This window comes from Cervus canadensis, chromosome 9, assembly GCF_019320065.1.
Source record: "Cervus canadensis isolate Bull #8, Minnesota chromosome 9, ASM1932006v1, whole genome shotgun sequence".
Lineage (NCBI taxonomy): Eukaryota > Metazoa > Chordata > Mammalia > Artiodactyla > Cervidae > Cervus > Cervus canadensis.
Genome location: NC_057394.1, coordinates 74,018,228 through 74,038,811, shown reverse-complemented (window position 1 = coordinate 74,038,811; position 20,584 = coordinate 74,018,228). Strand labels below are relative to the sequence as shown.

General features: G+C 33.3%; 1 protein-coding gene across 10 annotated transcripts in view; it reads left to right on the top strand.

The window, feature by feature from the left end:
- NBEA (neurobeachin) overlaps nt 1–20,584 on the top strand; it is a 644,508-nt gene that overhangs the window by 291,952 nt on the left and 331,972 nt on the right. For all 10 annotated transcript variants that reach the window (XM_043477413.1, XM_043477415.1, XM_043477416.1 and 7 more), the window contains one exon: nt 9,969–10,030. In XM_043477413.1, coding sequence (XP_043333348.1) covers nt 9,969–10,030 — 62 coding nt within the window. The remainder of the gene's footprint in view (nt 1–9,968; nt 10,031–20,584) is intronic.

Here is a 20,584-nt window from a genome sequence, read left to right as displayed (position 1 = left end):
GGAGCACAGGGAGAAGAGAAGCAAGTTGTTGCAGAGGAGTGATACAGGAATAGCAGTTGGTTCTATAATTAAATTTAACCCAAAGAGAATTGCAGGGTCCAGATGACTTATGATAGTCAAAATGTCTCTTATTTCCCTTATTTCACCCTTATCCATTGCTGTTGTGATTAAATCAGGAAGTTAAAGTAAAGGGCAAGACACTCAGGTCAATTACTTCTGTAGTGAAAACTTGAGTCTAATATTATAGGAAACAGTATTTAATGAAGACCTCTATTTAAAATAATAGTTGTTTTAAGTTATTTGGAGGCATAATACTGTATAATTTTTTCTGTATAATATGTTCTCTGGACACCTATATATACACGTATATTTATGTGCCTTATTTTTGTAACTGGGATTTCATTCCTTGAGGTCAAAGATAGCATCATCTCTGTGGCTTACTTATAGTTACCAAAATAGATAGTTTAAATGAGCATATCTCAAGAGACAGCCAACTCAAAACTTAATTAATCCCAAGTGACTTGGAAATTATAATCTTTGTTTAGCATGTGTAAATATAAAAGAGTATTTCTGTGGGATGTACAAAGAGAAGTGAAAGTCAGGTGAAAACAAAAAAAAAAGTGACATTGAATACCAAGAATTTTCAAGATATCTCCCTTGATGCAACACTTTTGATAGGCTAGCACAAACATGGTTTCTAAAGCATAAGTAAAAAAGTAAATTTACATCAGTGTTTCATATTTTATAGGTGTTAATAATAGTACCATAAGAATATTCTCTTCAGCTTAGCTCATTCACAGTCAAAGCAGGAGGAAATATCTTTGTAGGTTCATTTTTTTTTTTCTATTGTAATCTATCATTCCATGGAAGAGTTATCTGTGAAAGAGTTTTAGGAACTTCAGCTTTATCACTATGCAAAAATTCTTAGCAGGAGCAAAATTATATAAAAGAAAAAATATCCACAGTCAATAAGATTCCTAGGCTGTATAGATACAATGACCAAAATCAAAAATAAACAAATGAAAAACAATTTAGAGTTTATTTCAATAAGTCAGTCAAAATGACAGGGTATTATGTAGGTATAGTTACAGTTAATCTTGTCTCTGAGCAATCTAAACATCTAAATTTATAATTTAAAAGCACTTAGCCAACTACTGTCATGTGGAAATACATTTTTAGTTCTGAACATACAGAATTTTCATGGGAGAAGATGTAATATCAGATTACTTTGAGATGGCAGCTAAAATTAATTTCTTTATGAATCATTCAAAATATTTCATGTGTGAGTACCACTGATTTCTGACTTAAAAAGTAAGGTCACATCTCTTATATTTTAATAGCTTAGAGCCTGATGTATTCTGTAATTCAGATATTTTAGAATTTAAGAAGAGAAATAGGTGCCTATACCTGTGTTTCATAGCATCTTCAGGGGACCCTGGGTTAACTTGTTACTTAAGCACATTAATATATCTACAGTAACATGTTGGGATAATCACACTATTAATCACACTAAGTAGAATAAAGTTTGTAACTAGTATATTAATTGGCTGATGATTAAGGTTATGACAATTGTGCAAGAAAGATGTTCCCAGAGCTTTTTTGGATTTTGAAATTATAAAATGTCATAGACATACGTCTAAAATATTTTCCCCTATAGTTTTCAAAATCTGAAGATGTATGTATGTGTGCATATGTATGTGTTGTCTGTCTCTGTCTCTCTCTTCTCTCTCACACATGAACAAACCTTGGAATGAGGAAATAGTTATACTGGAAGACAGCCAAGCTCATTTGATTATGTATTGTCCATGGCTACTTTTGCACTACAATGGCAGAGTTGAATAGTTGTGACAGAAATTTATTATTGTCACCTGGCCCCCATACCCTAAGCCTAATATATTTTATCTGAGCCTTTATAGAAAATGTGTGCTAGCCCTAATACCTCCAGACTTCAGTTATGTTCCTCTTTTAAGACAGTAAGACTGCAATAAATTTATGTTAGCTTAATATTTGTGTAAACTAAACTAAATCAATCAATGAATGAACTTCCATTGTCTGTATAGTATTTTGAAAATAATTTTTTTTAATTTTCAATTAAATTTTATAGTCTAAATATAAAAATAAGCTGTGATTGTTTAATTACATTTTAAAAGGTAAATGAACTTAATTTTTTTTTTGCTTCTTGAAGGTAATATGAATTGTTTCTAGTTGTACAGTTTTAAATTAAATTCCCTGAAACATGTAGGCAAATCTTGAAGTGTCCAATTAAAATAATATGTAATACTACCCAGACATATATTAATATTAATTGTAGCAATAATAATACATATTCAGACCATTATTGGTATTTCAAAGTACAATTAATATTAATTTTTTGTTTAATTTTGATTTTTTAGTTTTAAGTTACAAAGCCACACTAACTTCTCAGTTTGATAATTGGTAAGTTTTTGACCACTTCAGTACTCTTACCTTGAGAACCCCATGAATAGTATGAAAAGGCAAAATGATAGGTTACTGAAAAAGGAAATCCCCAGGTCAGTAGGTGCCCAGTATGCTAATGGAGATCAGTGGAAAAATAACTCCAGAAAGAATGAAGGGATGGAGCCAAAGCAAAAACAATACCCAGTTGTGGATGTGACTGGTGATAGAAGCAAAGTCCAATGCTGTAAAGAGCAATATTGATAGGAACTTGAAATGTTAGGTCCATGAATCAAGGCAAATTGGAAGTGGTCAAACAGGAGATGGCAAGAGTGAGCATCGACATTCTAGGAATCAGCAAACTAAAATGGACTGGAATGGGTGAATTTAACTCAGATGACCATTATATCTACTACTGTGGGCAGGAATCCCTTAGAAGAAATGAACTAGCCATCATGGTCAACAAAAGACTCCAAAATGCACTACTTGGATGCAATCTCAAAAATGACAAAATGATCTCTGTTCATTTCCAAGGAAAACCATTCAATATCATGGTAATCCAAGCCTATGCCCCAACCAGTAACGCTGAAGAAGCTGAAGGGGAATGGTTCTATGAAGACCTACAAGACCTTTTAGAGCTAACACCCAAAAAGGATGTCCTTTTCATTGCAGGGGACTGGAATGCAAAAGTAGGAAGTCAAGAAACACCTGGAGTAACAGGCAAATTTGACCTTGGAGTACGGAATGAAGCAGGGAAAAGGCTAATAGAGTTTTGCCAAGAGAACACACTGGTCATAGCAAACACCCTCTTCCAACAAAGCAAGAGAAGACTACACATGAACATCACCAGATGCTCAGTGCCGAAATCAGATTGATTATATTCTTTGCAGCCAAATATGGAGAAGAAGGTCTATACAGTCAGCAAAAACAAGACCAGGAGCTGACTGTGGCTCAGATCATGAACTCGTTATTGCCAAATTCAGACTTAAATTGAAGAAAGTAGGGAAAACCACAACAGAATGGGAAAGACTAGAGATCTCTTCAAGAAAATGAGAGATACCAAGGGGACTTTTCTTGCAAAGTTGGGTTTGATAAAGGACAGAAATGGTATGGACCTAACAGAAGCAGAAGATATTAAGAAGAGGTGGCAAGAATACACAGAAGAACTGTACAAAAAAGATCTTCACGACCCAGATAATCACGATGGTGTGATCACTCACCTAGAGCCAGACATCCTGGAATGCAAAGTCAAGTGGGCCTTAGAATGCATCAATATGAACAAAGCTACTGGAGGTTATGGAATTCCAGTTGAGCTGTTTCAAATCCTGAAAGATGATGCTGTGAAAGTGCTGCGCTCAATATGCCAGCAAATTTGGAAAACTCAGCAGTGGCCACAGGACTGGAAAAGGTAAGTTTTCATTCCAATACCAAAGAAAGTCAATGCCAAAGAATGCTCAAACTACTGCACAATTGCACTCATCTCACACGCTGGTAAAGTAATGCACAAAATTCTCCAAGCCAGCCTTCAGCAATACGTGAACCGTGAACTTCCAGATGTTCAAGCTGGTTTTAGAAAAGGCAGAGGAACCAGAGATCAAATTGCCAACATCCAATGGATCATCATAAAAGCAAGAGCGTTCCAGAAAAAACATCTACTTCTGCTTTATTGACTATGCCAAAGCCTTTGACTGTGTGGATCACAATAAACTGTGGAAAATTCTGAAAGAGATGGAAATACCAGACCACCTGACCTGCCTCCTGAGAAACCTATATGCAGGTCAAGAAGCAACAGTTAGAACTGGACATGGAACAACAGACTGATTCCAAATAGGAAAAGAAGTATGTCAAGGCTGTATATTGTCACCCTGATTATTTAACTTATATGCAGAGTACATCATGAGAAATGCTGGGCTGTAAGAAGCACAAGCTGGAATCAAGATTGTTGGGAGAAATATCAATAACCTCAGATATGCAGATGATACCACCCTTATGGCAGAAAGTGAAGAGGAACTAAAGAGCCTCTTGATGAAAGTGAAAGAGGAGAGTGAAAAAGTTGGCTTAAAGCTCAACATTCAGAACACTAAGATCATGGCATCCAGTCCCATCACTTCATGGGAAATAGATGGGGAAACAGCATCAGACTTTATTTTTCTGGGCTCCCAAATCACTGCAGATGATGATTGCAGCCATGAAATTAAAAGATGCTTACTCCTTGGAAGGAAAGTTATAAACCAACCTAGATAGCATATTAAAAAGCAGAGACATTACTTTGCCAACAAAGGTCCGTCTAGTCAAGGCTATAATTTTTCTAGTGGTCATGTATGGATGTGAGAATTGGACTGTGAAGAAAGCTGAGCGCCGAAGAATTGATGCTTTTGAACTGTGGTGTTGGAGAAGACTCTTGAGAGTCCCTTGGACTGCAAGGAGATCCAACCAGTCCATCCTAAAGGAGATCAGTCCTGGGTGTTCATCGGAAGGACTGATGCTGAAGCTGAAGCTCCAATACCTTGGCCACCTCATGCAAAGAGTTGACTCATTGGGAAAGACCCTGATGCTGGAAGGGATTGGGGGCAGGAGGAGAAGGGGACGACAGAGGATGAGATGGCTGGATGGCATCACCAACTCGAGTTTGAGTAAACTCCGGGAGTTGGTGATGGACAGGGAGGCCTGGCGTGCTGCGATTCATGGGGTCGCAAAGAGTTGGACACGACTGAGTGACTGAACTGAACTGAACTGAAGTTTTTGACCTTATTAAGTTTTGTGCTGGTGCTCGGTGACTAGATCATGTCAAAGTTTCTGCAACCCCATGGACTGTAACCCACTAGGCTCCTCTGTCCATGCAGTTTTGTCCATGTCAAGAATACTGGAGTGGTTTGCCATTTTCTTCTCCAGGGAATCTTCCCAACTCAAGAATCGAACCTGTGTCTTCTGTGTTGGCAGGTGAATCCTTTACCGCCAGTTGACCTGTGAAACCACAATTTGGGCCCTTCTAAAAGTTAAAATCATTAGAAAGTTATTTAAAAACTAAATTGGATGACTTTCTCCTTTTTTTTTGCTTATAGGATTAGCTTCATGCAACTCAGAGGTCACAGTCCCTATGAATTCTCCTCGGCAGAGGTGCTCACTGCCCTTTCTGTGTGTCTAACACTCTGTTGTCTCTGTGTATCTCCTAAGAGTCTATATGTCATGATTATTTGTTTATATAAACTGTCCTGCTTTCCTCACTATTTTTAAATTTAGCACCTGGCCTGGTATCTGGCACATAAGACACAATGCTCAATAAATGTTTTTTTAATATATGGGTCTCTTGTTCTTAAAAGAATATTCCTACTTTTCCTTAAAATCTTTTTTCTCCAACATTTATATAAATATACATCAACTATTTATTTACTCAATGAATGGTGGTTTTTAGATTTATTCATTTAATTAAAGTTTACAGAGAATGTAGTCAGAGCACTGCCCCAGGCATAGACGTGTATGCTCTTTTCTCTTGGGAGAAGGCCCTTGCTGAAAGAAAACAATGTTCCTTAGAAGATGAGTCCCACCTCCAAGTATGATTCCTTGTTTGTCACCATAACACCTCGTACTCTTCACCTCCTGCCAGAAGGGGGCATCCTGTTAGACATGGAATTTTTCCACATTATCTTAAAGCATGTAAACTTGATCTTGTAATTCTGCATATACATGAAGTCAGACTCACACATTGAACAAAAGTGTCAGTATTTCTTGTATTAAAGAAAGATGGTTGTATCCCAAAGGGCAAACTTTTAACATTCATTTTACAGTTTAGTGGAATTTGGTGGGGGTTTTGTTCTTGTTGATTGGTTGTTTTTGTTTTTTATTTTCCTTGTGGCAAGTGAGCGTAGTTCTAAAAGTTGAAGCTGATTTCTCACCCCTAGTAAATGGAAACCCAAAAAACTGCCAGTGACTTGAATGGTGTTTTACTCATCTGGATCCAGCAAATTTTTGCTGCCTGTGTCTGGACCACCTCAAATTTGTCCACCTAATTCATCTTTTCAAATACATGTATCTTGGCTAGTCAGCTAGCCAACCTTATCTTTCAACAACATAGTTCATAATGTGTTCAAAAGCTTGTACTAGACAGTTTCCTCACCATTAGAGTACCTCCTACATATTTAAGTTTCTTTCTCTCACATGTTGATTATCTACACTCCTTGAATTCACTTTATACTGGTAAGCTGCTATGATCTACAGTATTCCATCATTATTTCTAGTTAGAATATTTATTCTGGTGAGCACATATTTGCAGGTAAAGGTGGCTTTTTGTTGTTGTTATTATTAAAGGAACACATATGTTTAACTCCCTTGGGGCCTACTTCTTAATTGACAAGATGAGAAAAGTCATCATGGAATAGGAATAACTGATCCTTAGTATCATTTCTCCCATTGTATCCCTTTCTCTATATTCTTCTTCTTAACTTTCAAAAACGTGTAATTTTATTTCTTTCAGTTGGAGATAGATAATCTTTGAATTTTATCTTAACCCTCCAGTCCCACTTTCTCACACTGCCTATATTCTGATCAGCCAGTCATACTATAAAGGTCTTCTCAGGATTTATTGGTCCTCTGCTCCCTCTGTACTTTCTGTTAAGCTTTTTGTTCCCACATCTGACCAACATGTATGTTATCTTCTCCAAGAAAACTGTCAAAATCACCCAAGATGGAATTAACCGTTATGATCTCTCTCATTGTCACATGTTGTCATCCTGTTAATGTCAGATTGTTTAAACAGCTCTGCAGCCGATGAGAAATGGGCTTTTGAGTTAGATGACTTGAATTCAGGTCACATTTCCACCACTTACTGAATGAAACACCTTGGGCTAGTCACTGAATCCCTTCATTTTTTAACCTATCACATGAGGTAATAATAACTAGTTCAAGTAGTTGTTAAGAGAATCCAATAAAACATCATGTATAAATGCAACCTATAAATGATAAAGTTCTTTGTAAGTGTTAGATAATCTTAAATTTGAATTGAAAGATGGAGCCCTTAGGAAGATGTAGATACTGTCTTGTTACTTATACTCCTGAGTGCTAACACTGTCCTTTACTCATACAAGGAGTTTTCAAATGAGTTGATTTGATTATGAATTTCTTGCCAGATACAAAAAGGAAAAAAACAATCACATCTCATTTGAGATACATGCTTGTAAAATACTTGCTTTATGCATATATAGCCTGAGTTATTTGTAGCATTGCTAGATAAATTTGGCTTTCTTAAGCTTATGGCTAAAGTTGTACAAAATCACATTTATTGCTTTCACCTTAGAATTTCAAAAATAAGCGCTTTTTTATTTAGAGAATGTGCAAGGATAATGTCATCAGACAGTGTCTTTATTTTCAATAGCTCTATTAAATGTCTCAATATCTCTATATATCTTCACTGTGTATCTCTAATAAAAAATCCATTTGTCTTAGTAATACTTAATTGTTAACACTTAGAAAAAGTGCCAACCAAAATGATTATAAAGTTTTTGAAAGGTGATAAGTCTTCCAAAATTGTCTCTGCTTGTGTTCTCATGGCAAAACTAGGTTTTCATTTTTGTTTCTTTTTTTTTTTTTTTTTTTTGAGGAGGATCCATTATCATTCTGTTCATTCTAATTACATCTCATTAGTAAAGGTGCAAAGATCTAGTGACCTGAAATCACAATGGCCATTTTCAAAGTTCCCAGAATACTGTTTTTCAAATTGCAGTCTGACTATCCTGTCGTTTTATTATCACTTCCTTGAACAAAAGCATTGATGGAGCATTTGTTTATATTCTTCTTATTATGGAATGATAGCATATATTTGGGTAAAAATACGAATATTCTTGTTACATGCAGTTCTTTAGAAGTTCATTTAAAATTAGTCTGTGAGAAATGAATATAATTGCATATTTTTTTCTGATTTGTAAAAACTGTATTTCAAAACTCTAGTACACAGAATATATGGTGAATAATTCTGTGTATAATCAATCATTATATAGCCATGTAACCTAATACTTCACTATATAGCCTTACAATCTAAAATCTAAATTGATATGGAGTATACATTTTAATTTTGATTCTTCTACTATGCATAGCTCTTTGGCCTTCTACTTAGTTTTTCTTTGTCTGAATTTCAAATAGTTGAGTAGCCAACAGGTGATAAACATCCCATTAATCTTTCTGACTCTATCTCCTGAGCATTAGAATCGCTGATCAATTACAACAATTGTCTCTTAAATGAGCTTTTCACATCTGCCTCTTATTTCATTAGTTAGCTGTCTGCCCAAAGATCTGATAAAATGGAATACTAATGCCTTTTTACAACTTGTTCTGTAGGTCTGCACATTAAGGGTAGAGTTGTTAGCAGAATGGGCACAAAAGGGTATTTATCCACTCCCTACAATAAATATACATGCTAGTGTCTGGAAGACATTTGAGACTCTTTACTAAAATCACCTTAAGAAGAGAAAAATAACTGGTTCACTTTAGCTAGCTATTTAGCAACAGCTAATGTAAGATCAGGCTTCCCTGGTAGCATGGCATTTCTTATTATGCAGTGCTTTTACTGATTATATTTGTCTTCATAGAAAAATGAGTATTAATTTAGTTAATTTTAGAAACAGTTAAAAACTTTTAAAAATATATTTTAAATTAGCAAACATCGTGATTAACATACTCTCCTCCAGAGATTGTTATTAATCGTTGGTTACATCTTTCTCTATATGTTAAAAATACTACCCAGTCATGACCTGCCTTCTCTTCATATACAGCAGTCATCCTTTTAATGGAAAAAAAGTTGATGAATAATATATATAATCAACATTTAGACTGTTTTTAAGAAGAGTATTTCTTACATGTAGAATGGTAATAATAATAGTATGTCACAAAATATCATGAGAATTAAATGAGTTATTTGTACATAAGGCGGTTAACACAGTACCCAGCACATAGCACGTGATCAATGAGTAGTAGCCATTATTACATTGAATTCTTGTTTCTTCTGACTTCTATTCAGAGACTTTGGAAGCAGAACAATGGAATATTTTATTTTATAAGTATTGTGTAACATGTTAATTGTATGAGAAATTCATTTTTTAATATTTCAAAATTCATTTACAACCATTGACAACCTATGGGTAGTTACCTATAATAAAGTAAAAATTATTTTAAATTTGTCTTTTGGAAGAAAAGTTAGATAGATTTTCAGTGATTATTATTCTGTGTTTCTGAGACAATCACATTGTAAATGTCATTGGAATAAAAGGAGCTCTAACTGGCTTATCAGTTTTGAAAGCTACCCATGCCTTGTTTAAATATAAGAAATGCCTTGACCAAATAAATAACCCAAGTCTGAGGTCAATTTTTACATATTTTTCATATCTTCTTGAAATATCTGTATATGTTGAAATTAATGCTATAAGAATGTGTTAGTATCTCCATTTTATTTTAGGAATTCTATTTTTTAAAAATGTTTTATAAGTTAAAACTACATAATGAATTAACTTAGAATGATGATTTCTACCACTGTTATTTCATTTTATTTTAACCTTTCTTTTTTGTAGGCCTCGTTTGTATGAAGTCCAGCACATCTGTAGTTGAGCTTGTTATGCTGCTTTGTTCTCAGGTATGAAATCTTAATCACGTGATTGCATTAAACTACATGAGGATTGCTTTATGTCATTAAACAGGAGAATGGAAGTAAATATATATGTATATGTTTATGTATTTTAAAATGTCTATTATCTCATAGATGAAGAAAATAAATTGAGATATGTATTTATGTAAATGATCTTGCTATGCAAATATTGATTTAATCTCCCTCCTTCCCCCCTCCTTTTAGCTGTCTTATTATTTTCCATCTCACCTAGCCTTCTATTGTTCCTTATTTTTTAATTTCTGCAAATATATACATAATTTGTTATAGCTATGTTGATACCCTTCTTTACATCCATCTTTTTTAAATAATAGAGTAGTATTTATAATTTTGATGTTCGTTGTTAATTATATGGTTTCTTTTTCACTATTAGAGATAATGCAAACTGGAGGTTGTTTTTTTAAGGCAGTAGCCAGAGTATAAAACACAGCTGATCAGCGAGGGGTTTTTGATATGGTACATTGCTGCTTTCCCTTTTTTAATATAATTTATATATTTCAGTATAAAATCTAAAAATCTACTCATACTATTTATCTTTAATAGTCAGAATTAAAAATAGAATTATAATTTCTGGCTATTGTTTTTTTAAGCAATTAGAAGAAAATAGTATGTAACATTTTTCTGATAACCAAAATAGGGACCTAAGGGTCTTTCTTTTCGCCAACTCTGCCAAGTCTCCTGGTGGTCCTGATTTTCACATAAGTATTAAATATTTTGTAATATGAGAATGAAAAAAGAACTTATGTATGTTTGTAATAAGTAATTTTTACATCCTAATTTCCTCAGTAGAAAGGAAAATGTGTATATACTGTTTCTAGTTACTGACCTGAGGTCTGACTAAAACCACAACTAACTTCCAAATAAACAGCAATAGGGCTTCAACCAATCCTTTAAAGCATCAACAAAAGTAAAGCAACCAAAACTTACCTATTATTTTTCAGTCTTCAGGTTTACTTTCTTCAAGAATATATTCATAGGGAAATCATTAGATCCATTTTCCACTTTTCATCCAGATATGTAAATAAGGAAGATGTTAAAGGACACAGCATCCCTGGCAGGAGTTCATCTGCAGGACATTTGAGAATTGTCACCCAAAGCCAGAGTCCTGAGTTCAAGAGACATTCTGTGAAATCTGTCTGGAACTCGTAGGGTCTTGGTGATGCCTGTTTGAAAGAAATGGTTTCATGGGGGAAAATAATGTAAAATTCCTTCTTCCTTAGCTCCTGGTTTCACTGCAGTTCAGAGAAATAAAGAAGAATGTAGCATTAGGGTCTAGTGTCTTTGATGGCCTCATCATCTAATCATAGGTTTAACATTACTCATTTGCTGGCTCCAGGAATTCCTGCCATTAAGGGCCCTAGAGATGAAACTTTGCCTCAGTTATTGATTGAAAGGAAGAGTGAGAAATTTAAGCTCTCTATGCAGTGTTTCAGCAAAGCTGTATTATAAACATGTCTCTCAACTTGATTTTTAGGTTGAATGTCTAAAATAATTCAGTGTGTTTTAAATATTTAAGTGGTTAATTGATTAAAAATACCTCGTTTAAATGGTTTAAAAATGACTTTATTAAAAAAAAAAAAAAGCTCCAGTTGTTTCATTTTCTATTAAACTGAAAAATTTTACTTTCCACAAAATATTTTTAAAGAAACAACTGATAAGCAAATCAGTAATCTTCCTTTGATGCAATTCAGGTGGGAAGAATTCACCGTTCTGCTTTAAAATTAGCTTATAAAAACATCTTTTCCAGATAATTCATTGTTGGACAGATATATAAAACCTTGGCTTTGAGGACACACAAAAAAATGGACAGGTCTTCAGAATTTCTTAAAATAATCTGCCATTTTCTCCACGACTCAAATTCATGATGATTTATACCCTGTTTTCATCCATTAGCCAGACAACATAGCAGTAGCAGACTTCTGATAAAGAGAGATAAATATAGTTGCGGGTGCTGTGGAGATTGCTTAGCAAGCAGCTCTCTCCAATGCTGAAATCTCTCCGTCAGGCCTTAATGCATTTCTTTGACAATGGAGCTGATCCCTATAGAATTTGCATGGTTCTGTAGGCTTTTTTTTGGTGCCAACGCAGAGGCAATCCTGAGGAATCCTTAAAACAGCAGAGTTTTGAGTTGTTTTTCTTCTGTTTTACAGTTAACCCTTTGCAAATGTTGATATAGCTCCATGTTATGATCAGCAATTATTAGTACTAATAAAATAGCTGGAAATCTGAATGAGTAACTATCTTGATGGACTGCATGAATAAGTTTTTCCCACAGTGGGAAACACAACAAAGATGTTATCCACACTGTGGTTTAATTATTGGTTAAAATAAATTTTCAATGCAAATGGAATTTTCTGGTTTATTTATCTGCTTAGAATGTGTTTTTTCCCCTAAATTTGGATAAAACATGGAAAGATAACATTTTGTTTGGAGAAAACAGGTAGTGAAGAACTGAAAAAGGAAAGGTAAATGCAGCATTTCTCACAGTATTTGTTTTTCTTTCATTAGATGCCTTTATTTTGATGCTTTTGATTTCGGAAACTTCATGTTAACTACCACATATTATTAAGTCTATCAGCTTTTCTTTCCTTTTTATCTTGAGCTCTTGCATAAACTTATTATTGCCAGTGGTTTGTGTGCAAAATATGGTCTAAATTTACATGAGATCATATTACAAGTGTCTGAAGGTACTTGTCAAGGATAATTCAGTTCATATGGACAGTCTTTTAAACTCTAAGGAACATGCCAGTGGAATTTTAGGTCTCTTGAAAAACATATTTTAAGTTCTAAGATGCTATTAGCATTATCGTTATATTGCATTAATTGTTCCACAGATAGTCAAAAACTTTTTTTACTGTATATGGAGTTTTCTTCCTATAAATCTCATGACATAAAAGTGAATTTCAAGATTTACCTATTCTTCTTTTCTTTCAATTTGTTTTTAAAATGCACTTAGTAGTATCTTTTTTTAAAAATTAAGAGTAGAATGAACTGGAGTAAAATAATATAAAGTGTCTTGAAAAGTCAGTGCTTAATCAGTGAATACAGTGTTTCCTCCAGAGTTCTTCAGTATCTCACAGGTCTACTATTGTCCTCTGTCAACTTTTTTAATTTTCACAATCAGATGTGGTTGAGATGCTTTTCATTATTCTGTATATGTACCTTATTTTTCTATTACATTATTCTGAGTGTATTATGTTCTTTGATGAAGAGCAGATTGAGTTTTCAAGTAAACTTTTTAAGGTACTATAATAGTTTCTAATTATTTCCAGATTTTTTTTAGGAAGTCTCCATCAGAGGTACTCCAGGAAAAATTGAGTGATGTTATCCCATAGGATTTCTTTAAGTTTTCATAAGTAAAGCTTAGCAGATGTCACTTGCATTTTTCTGTGCCTTATCTGTCAATAAAAAATGTTTTATAAATTGAGAGACTTTTATGTAAAAAAAAAATGTCTCTCAGTATTTCTGAGTACTTTTCTGACTTGAAACACTGATTAAGCAAATGTATGCTTAATAAATCATTTTTATTCTCGTTAAAAACCCCAAAATATATAAGTAACATAAAGTAGAAGTCAGTCTTGCAAGTCTCTTTAAGATCTGTGTATGAAGTTACTAACGTGAATTATTTTGTGGTCTTGTTTGCCTTTATTCTTTTTTAAACACATCATATACTTAAAGAAAAAGAGTTCTAGTGACTTCACTGATGTGATCAAGGCCATAACCCAGGACTTCTAAACACAGCACTTACAAAGGAACCACAACTAAAGAACTATGTTCCTGTTTTTAAATGATTTAGCCTTTGAACTTTTAATTTTTTTTATTTTTTCTTCAATTTGATACAGTTTAATCAGATGGTACAGAGGAAAAGACATACTTTTCTTCTTCTAAGTATAATAAACCTAAGACTGAGGTGCAAAGACATAGATAAGATGAATATAGAGGCCTACTAAAGAATATTTCTTCATAAGTACTCAATATTTAAAGAGTTTTTGTTGTTTAAAATAAGATGATAAATTTAAGGAAAATATACATGAACTACATTTTTTCAAACACCTTTCAAAATATGAAATCTTACTAATTATCATGGTGAAATTATGTCACATTGAATTATTTAGTTACAACTTTTTCTATTTTAGCTTTGTAATCTTTGTTAAAGATCTATTGATATATTTTTCTATTTCATAGAATCTAGTGTTCTCCATGAAACTTGCCTGTTAGTCTAGCTGAATTTGAAATGAAGGAAGAATAAAAAGTAGTGACTTGATATTTTAAATGGAATATCATCAAGTTGACAACTATATGTGGTACAGAAAATTGATCCTGTAAACTATAAAAATAAGATTTTCATGAAAGGCTTTAATAAGATGGACTAAAGACGTACCTTTTGAAGTTAATAGACTTTCTACACAGCCTAAGCAGGCAAGGAGATTCAGTCTAAACAAAGGTCTGGAGAGAAATGAAATGAACCTGTATGTGTTCAGACCAGTGACCAGCCTCATTTCGGAGTGTATCAGAAATTAAGTAGGAGACATGTATTTATTTGGATTTATTTGTAATACAGGTAGTTACCCATTTCCATGTAGTACATCTCAAAAAGTAGTTTCTCATATAAAAGATTATAGTAAGTTAATAGCCTAGAGTTGAGATTGATAAGAAACATCTCACTTGTAAATAGTCACTTCAGTAGTCCATGTTGTTTCCTGTTAGCATTTCTGCCTATGTTTTTTAAAGGAATAAAGCCACTGTTTTATTCCTGAATATCTAAGAAATCCCTGCCTTTTTCTCTGGACCATGCCTAACCTAGCCCCAGCTTTTATCTGTGGTATAATGTCATCTCAAAGTTAAAGGAGCAAATCAGGCATTTAAAGATTCTTGGAATTAATATGGTTGTATCGTCTTTGTTGCAAGAAACTTTTAATATATCCTAAGTATAAATAAAATTTAAGCAGGAAATTGAAAATGTTGTAGCATATATAGAGCATTCTCAATATGGGTCATAATAATCACTTTCAATTATTAGAAAATAGGGAGAAAATTATACAATGAAATGTATACATTCCAAAAAAAAAGCTTTTAGTAAGTATTACTACTAAAGTATTACTAAGTGTTTGTAATCAGAAAATGTGTATTTAATGTGTCTTGGGGAGAATGCTACTGAACAATCACAGCAATAATTGTCTACCCAATTATTTACACCATCTTCTGTGAAAATTTAATCAAAGATTTAAAGAGCATGGAATTCAAATTACTTTAGATCACTTCCATGAAGTCTTAGTGGGCAAACTCCAGGAGGTAGTTAAGGACAGGGAAGCCTGGTGTGCTGCAGTCCGTGGGGTCGCAAAGACTCAGACAGGATTTAGGGACTGAACTGCAACAGCAGTAGCATAGGGCCTTTTATTGTTGATTTCTTTTATTTCAGCTCTGGAGAAATTGGCAGGTATATTTTGAGCTGGTCACTTTTCTGTTGTAAAATATTTTTAAGCTACCTTAATGTGTATGATACTTGTACATGATACAGCACTTCAGTCCTTGATAATGATTAGTTCATATCCAACCTGAATTATCAACACAGAAGGAAAGTGACGGCTAAACTTAAGTGCTGGGCTCATCTGTGTGAAAATGGTACTAATATAAGAGAAACAACAGTTATTTTCCTATGTATGAATTCTCATCAATTTTTGCGACAATTGGGACAAAAAGAAATTGGTAAGCCTTGGCCTCCTGCAGGATAGTCTTTAAGAGTGCTACACATGGACACAGATCTCTATGGACACTGATAGACCACTTGCCTGAACTAAAACTCCTTTCCATACTTGGCTATAATGTCCACCCCTTTCCTCTTTTACCTGTTTTGGTTTGTTTGTTTTCTTCTTATTTTTATTTTTCTATATTTGCATCATATAAATTCTTCAGGGGCATTACAACAATTTGAAAAATAGTGAAAACAGCAGTATATATTTCATTGTCCTTCCATTTTGTATATTCTCTTGCTCTTTGGTGGATATTTTCTGCTTAATCCTACATACTTCAACATACTTTATTTTATAATAAGTTATATAAAATATTTTATAATAGATAATTTTATTTGTCCTCTTTTTCTTCCCTTGCATATTTCTTCATGATCATTTTTTTTCTGTGGTTTTGTTGTTGTTGTTAAATAATTATAGACTCATAGGAAGTTGCAAAAATAGTACACAGAATCCAATGTGTCCTTTCCCCAGCCTTCTCCAATAGCACCATCTTATATAAATGTAATACAGTGTCAATAGAAGGAAATTAATACTGGTATAATACTTTTAACTAGATTACAGACATTTTTCAGCTTTCACTATCCTTTCCATCATTCATTTGTGTGTGTGCTATTTCATTCCTATCAGTGCTGTTTTATTCCTTATATTGATGTAACCACTACCACTATCAAAATATAAAATTCAGAATTATTACTATTACTTCATATCTTCCAAGTTATTTCAAACTCTTTTCTTTCATGAAACTTTTCAGGTTTATTGTTATATGATTTTAACCAATCCATCCTTGCTTTTTACATTTGAAATACATATATCTAGACAGGAAATATAAGTCCCTGTTTACATGTTTTAATTAGATGCTCTTATAGGTGATAAAGGCATGATATTCTTTATCCATTACACTGGCGTTTCCTTTAGAGTAAGCATCATGCCAACAATTCCTCATTATTGAAAGCATTTCATTCAGCCAATGGAGAAAATAAGTTTTGTATGGTTTCATCAGTATATTTATTTCACATTAATTGAGATCCCTTTGAATTGTAGAATTTTTTTAAACTATGCAAAAAGAAAGACTAAACTTAAGGATGACAAAGCCTTAGAGTCTTTCAAGGTTGTAAATGAATGTTATTAATTTAATTATGCTATACATTTACACTATAAAAAACCATTTTATTTTTATGTTGCCAGTGATGTTTTTTGTTTCGCTCCTTACCATGCCGTCCACACCTTGCAGTGTCCAGCACTTAGTATAGATATTTATTAATTACTTACAGAGTTAATTCTTTGAATATTGTGAATAATGTTGCTATTAACATAGACCTTCAAGTTATCTGAGTCTCTGTTGTCACTTCTTTTAGGCTTATACCTTTAGGTATCAGTGTATAATTGAGTAGAATTGTTGAGTCATTTGGTAATTCTGTGTTTAATTTTTTGAGGAACTGCCAGTTTTCCACCAAGTCTGTATCATTTTATATTTCTATGAGGAATAAACCAGGGTTCCAATTTTCTCCATGTCCTCTCCAACACTATTATTTTTTCTCTCTCTCTCTCCCTCTTTATTTTTGGTTTGTTTATTTGTTGTTTTTGAAATTATAGCCCTTCCTGATGAGTATGAAGTAGTATCTCATTGTGATTTTTATTTATGTTTTCTTGATGACTAGTGGTATTGACATCTTTTCATATGCCTGTTCAAATCCTTTCTTCTTTTTAATTGAATGTTTTGTTGTTGAGTTGAAAGTGTTATTCTGGACATTAAATCCTTATCAAGTATATGATTTGCAAAGATGTTCTCTGATTCTGTAGGTTATTTATTTTCGTTCTCTTAATAGTGTCCTTTGATCCACAAAAGTTTCTAATTTAATGATGTCCAGTTTATCAACTTTTGTTATTGTTACCTATGCTTTTGATATCATGTTTTTGAACCTATGGCCAAGTTCAAGCTCATGGAAATTTCCCCCTTTATTCTCTGCTGATAGTTTTGTTATTTTAGGGCCTCAATTTAGATCTTTGATTCATTTTGAGTAATTTTTTATATCCAGTATGTATAGCGATACAAATTTATCCTTTAGCAAATGATTATCCATTTTTCCTAGCACCATTTGCTAAAGAGACTATCCTTTTCCCATCAACGGATCTTGGTACTCTTGTTGAAAATCAGTTGAGCATAGATGCTCATGATGATTTTTAATGCAAAAGTAGTCCCCAAAAATTAAGCACAATTTAAAAATAAGAATTAGAGGTTTGAATAAAATTTCCCATTACCTCTTTTTTTCACTACCCAGGAGTAGTAAAAAAGTATCATTTAATATATATCGTTTCAAATTATATTTCTACACATAAATGCAAAATTGTCACTAGTATAAGCAAAAATTGCTGTTGTAACAGCAATAGCTTACAAATTACTTTTCCCAGTTGATAATCTAGATTTGAGTTGAGTTCAGTTGCTCAGTCGTGTCCGACTGTTTGCGACCCCATGAATCGCAGCACACCAGGCCTCCCTGTCCATCACCAACTCCCGGAGTTTACTCAGACCCATGTCCATCGAGTCGGTGATGCCATCCAGCCATCTCATCCTCTGTCATCCCCTTCTCCTCCTGCCCCCAATCCCTCCCACCATCAGGGTCTTCTCCAATGAGTCAACTCTTCGCATGAGGTAGCCAAAGTATTAGAGTTTCAGCTTCAGCATCTGTCCTTCCAATGAACAGCCAGGACTGATCTCCTTTAGGATGGACTGGTTGGATCTCCTTGCAGTCCAAGGGACTCTCAAGAGTCTTCTCCAATACCACAGTTCAAAAGCATCAATTTTTCAGCGCTCAGCTTTCTTCGCAGTCCAACTCTCACATCTGTACATGACCACTGGAAAAACCATAGCCTTGACTAGATGGACCTTTGTTGGCAAAGTAACGTCTCTGCTTTTTAATATGCTGTCTAGGTTGGTCATAACTTTCCTTCCAAGGAGTAAGCATCTTTTAATTTCATGGCTGCAGTCACGTAGTGCTGTCCAATCAAAATATGATGTGAGCCACATATGACTTTAAATTTTCTAAAACTATATTTTAAAAAGTGAAAAAGAGTAGGTGAGATTAATTTTAATAGTATATTTCATGTAACCTAAATATAATTTCAGCATGCATGTAACCAATATAAAAGTATTTAAAATGAGGTATTTTACATTCCTTTTTTCCTTAGCCTTTCAAATCAGGCATAGAACGTTTATCAGGTCACACTAACCACATTTCAGGTGCTTATAATAGCTGCATGTGATGTAGATTCTGTATTGGTCAGTACAGCTCTTTCTTCATATATGGACATCTATGCTTTTCTTTTTTTTTTTTTAAATGTTAATGTAGTCTAAAAATAGAACTAGGTATTCCAGAAGTCCAGAATATTGTAGGTCTTCAAGCAAAGATCAGCTAATTGTGTCAAAGATTCTTGCCCTGGTTAAAAAGGACAGGCAATACATCAGTTTCTGTGCAACACTAAAATTCTAATGGCTTATCCACCTATAATTGCATTGTTATTCATGAATAAATATAAAATATCCTACTGTAACTGTACATAACTCTGCTTCATGGTAATAAAGCACAAACAGGGTTTTAACATTCCAGATTTAATACTAGAACTTCCTTCTGTTTTTAAATGGTAGCATAGATAAATGCTATGGGATATTTTTGGGTATAATTTGTATATAACTAAGTTATATATGTATATAAATAAATGGGGTACTTTATTATTTTGCCAAGGTGTTAATTGAGATCATGTGTGCTACTTGTTTGCTATATGGGAATGAATAAGCCAAGCAGACAACGAAGCATCAACAGCTCAGTCCTGAATGGTTACTTCCCCATTTATTGTTGAAAATAAGGAAATGTTCACAATGGTTTCTTGCTTCTATATAAGTATAGAAGGTAGCCACAAAGTATTAGTACATAAAAGGTCTCAGAAAATACATCTTGAGAAACATTAAATGTCTATTTTATCTTTGGTTTATCTGTGAACATATTTGACAAGCTAAACTTGCATTGTAGTTTAATATAATAATACCCAGCACTTTTATGATAGTTCCATACAGTCTAGAGCTCTTAATTCTAAAGGTATCATTTCTCTTATATTCATATTTTAATGTATCTTATTTTTTCTCTTTTTTCTGGCCAAGTATCTCAACTTATAAAGTTTTCAGGATCACTCTGCTGATACACCTATTCTTAGCTCTAGAAAAACGTAACATTCAAAGATGATCATCGAGTGGTATGAACAGTATTATATAATTTAAGATAAAATAGTATATCAGTCAAGACTTCACTCTTAAGTGTTCTGTTAAATGTAAATTATCTTTTTTATCATAAATCATTGATATTAGAGAAAGAGATTCCTTGTTATTTCATTGACTTACAGACCAGTAGGATTTTGTTTTATTGGTTTTAAGTTTTAAAAGTTCTTTTTCTTCAAAACTACATTCTAAAACCCTATTCTAGCTTTTACTCTTTTCCTACCTATGTAAATCTTAAAATATGAAACATTTTCTTAATTGATAAAGTTGGCATTTCCTTTATTTCTTCTGATCATCTCTGGTAGCAGGTAGTAAAGAAGGAGTGTCCTCTCAAGTTTAGCTGAATATAAATTTGCTTGTATGTTGTATATGTTCATAGATATAGAAAATGCTGTTTAAAAATATATATTGTAAACCAGACTAGATTATTTTTCATTATGAATACAGGCATAAGTATGTATATGTATATATATTCATAAGATTATTATTAAAAGTTGTATTAATTTT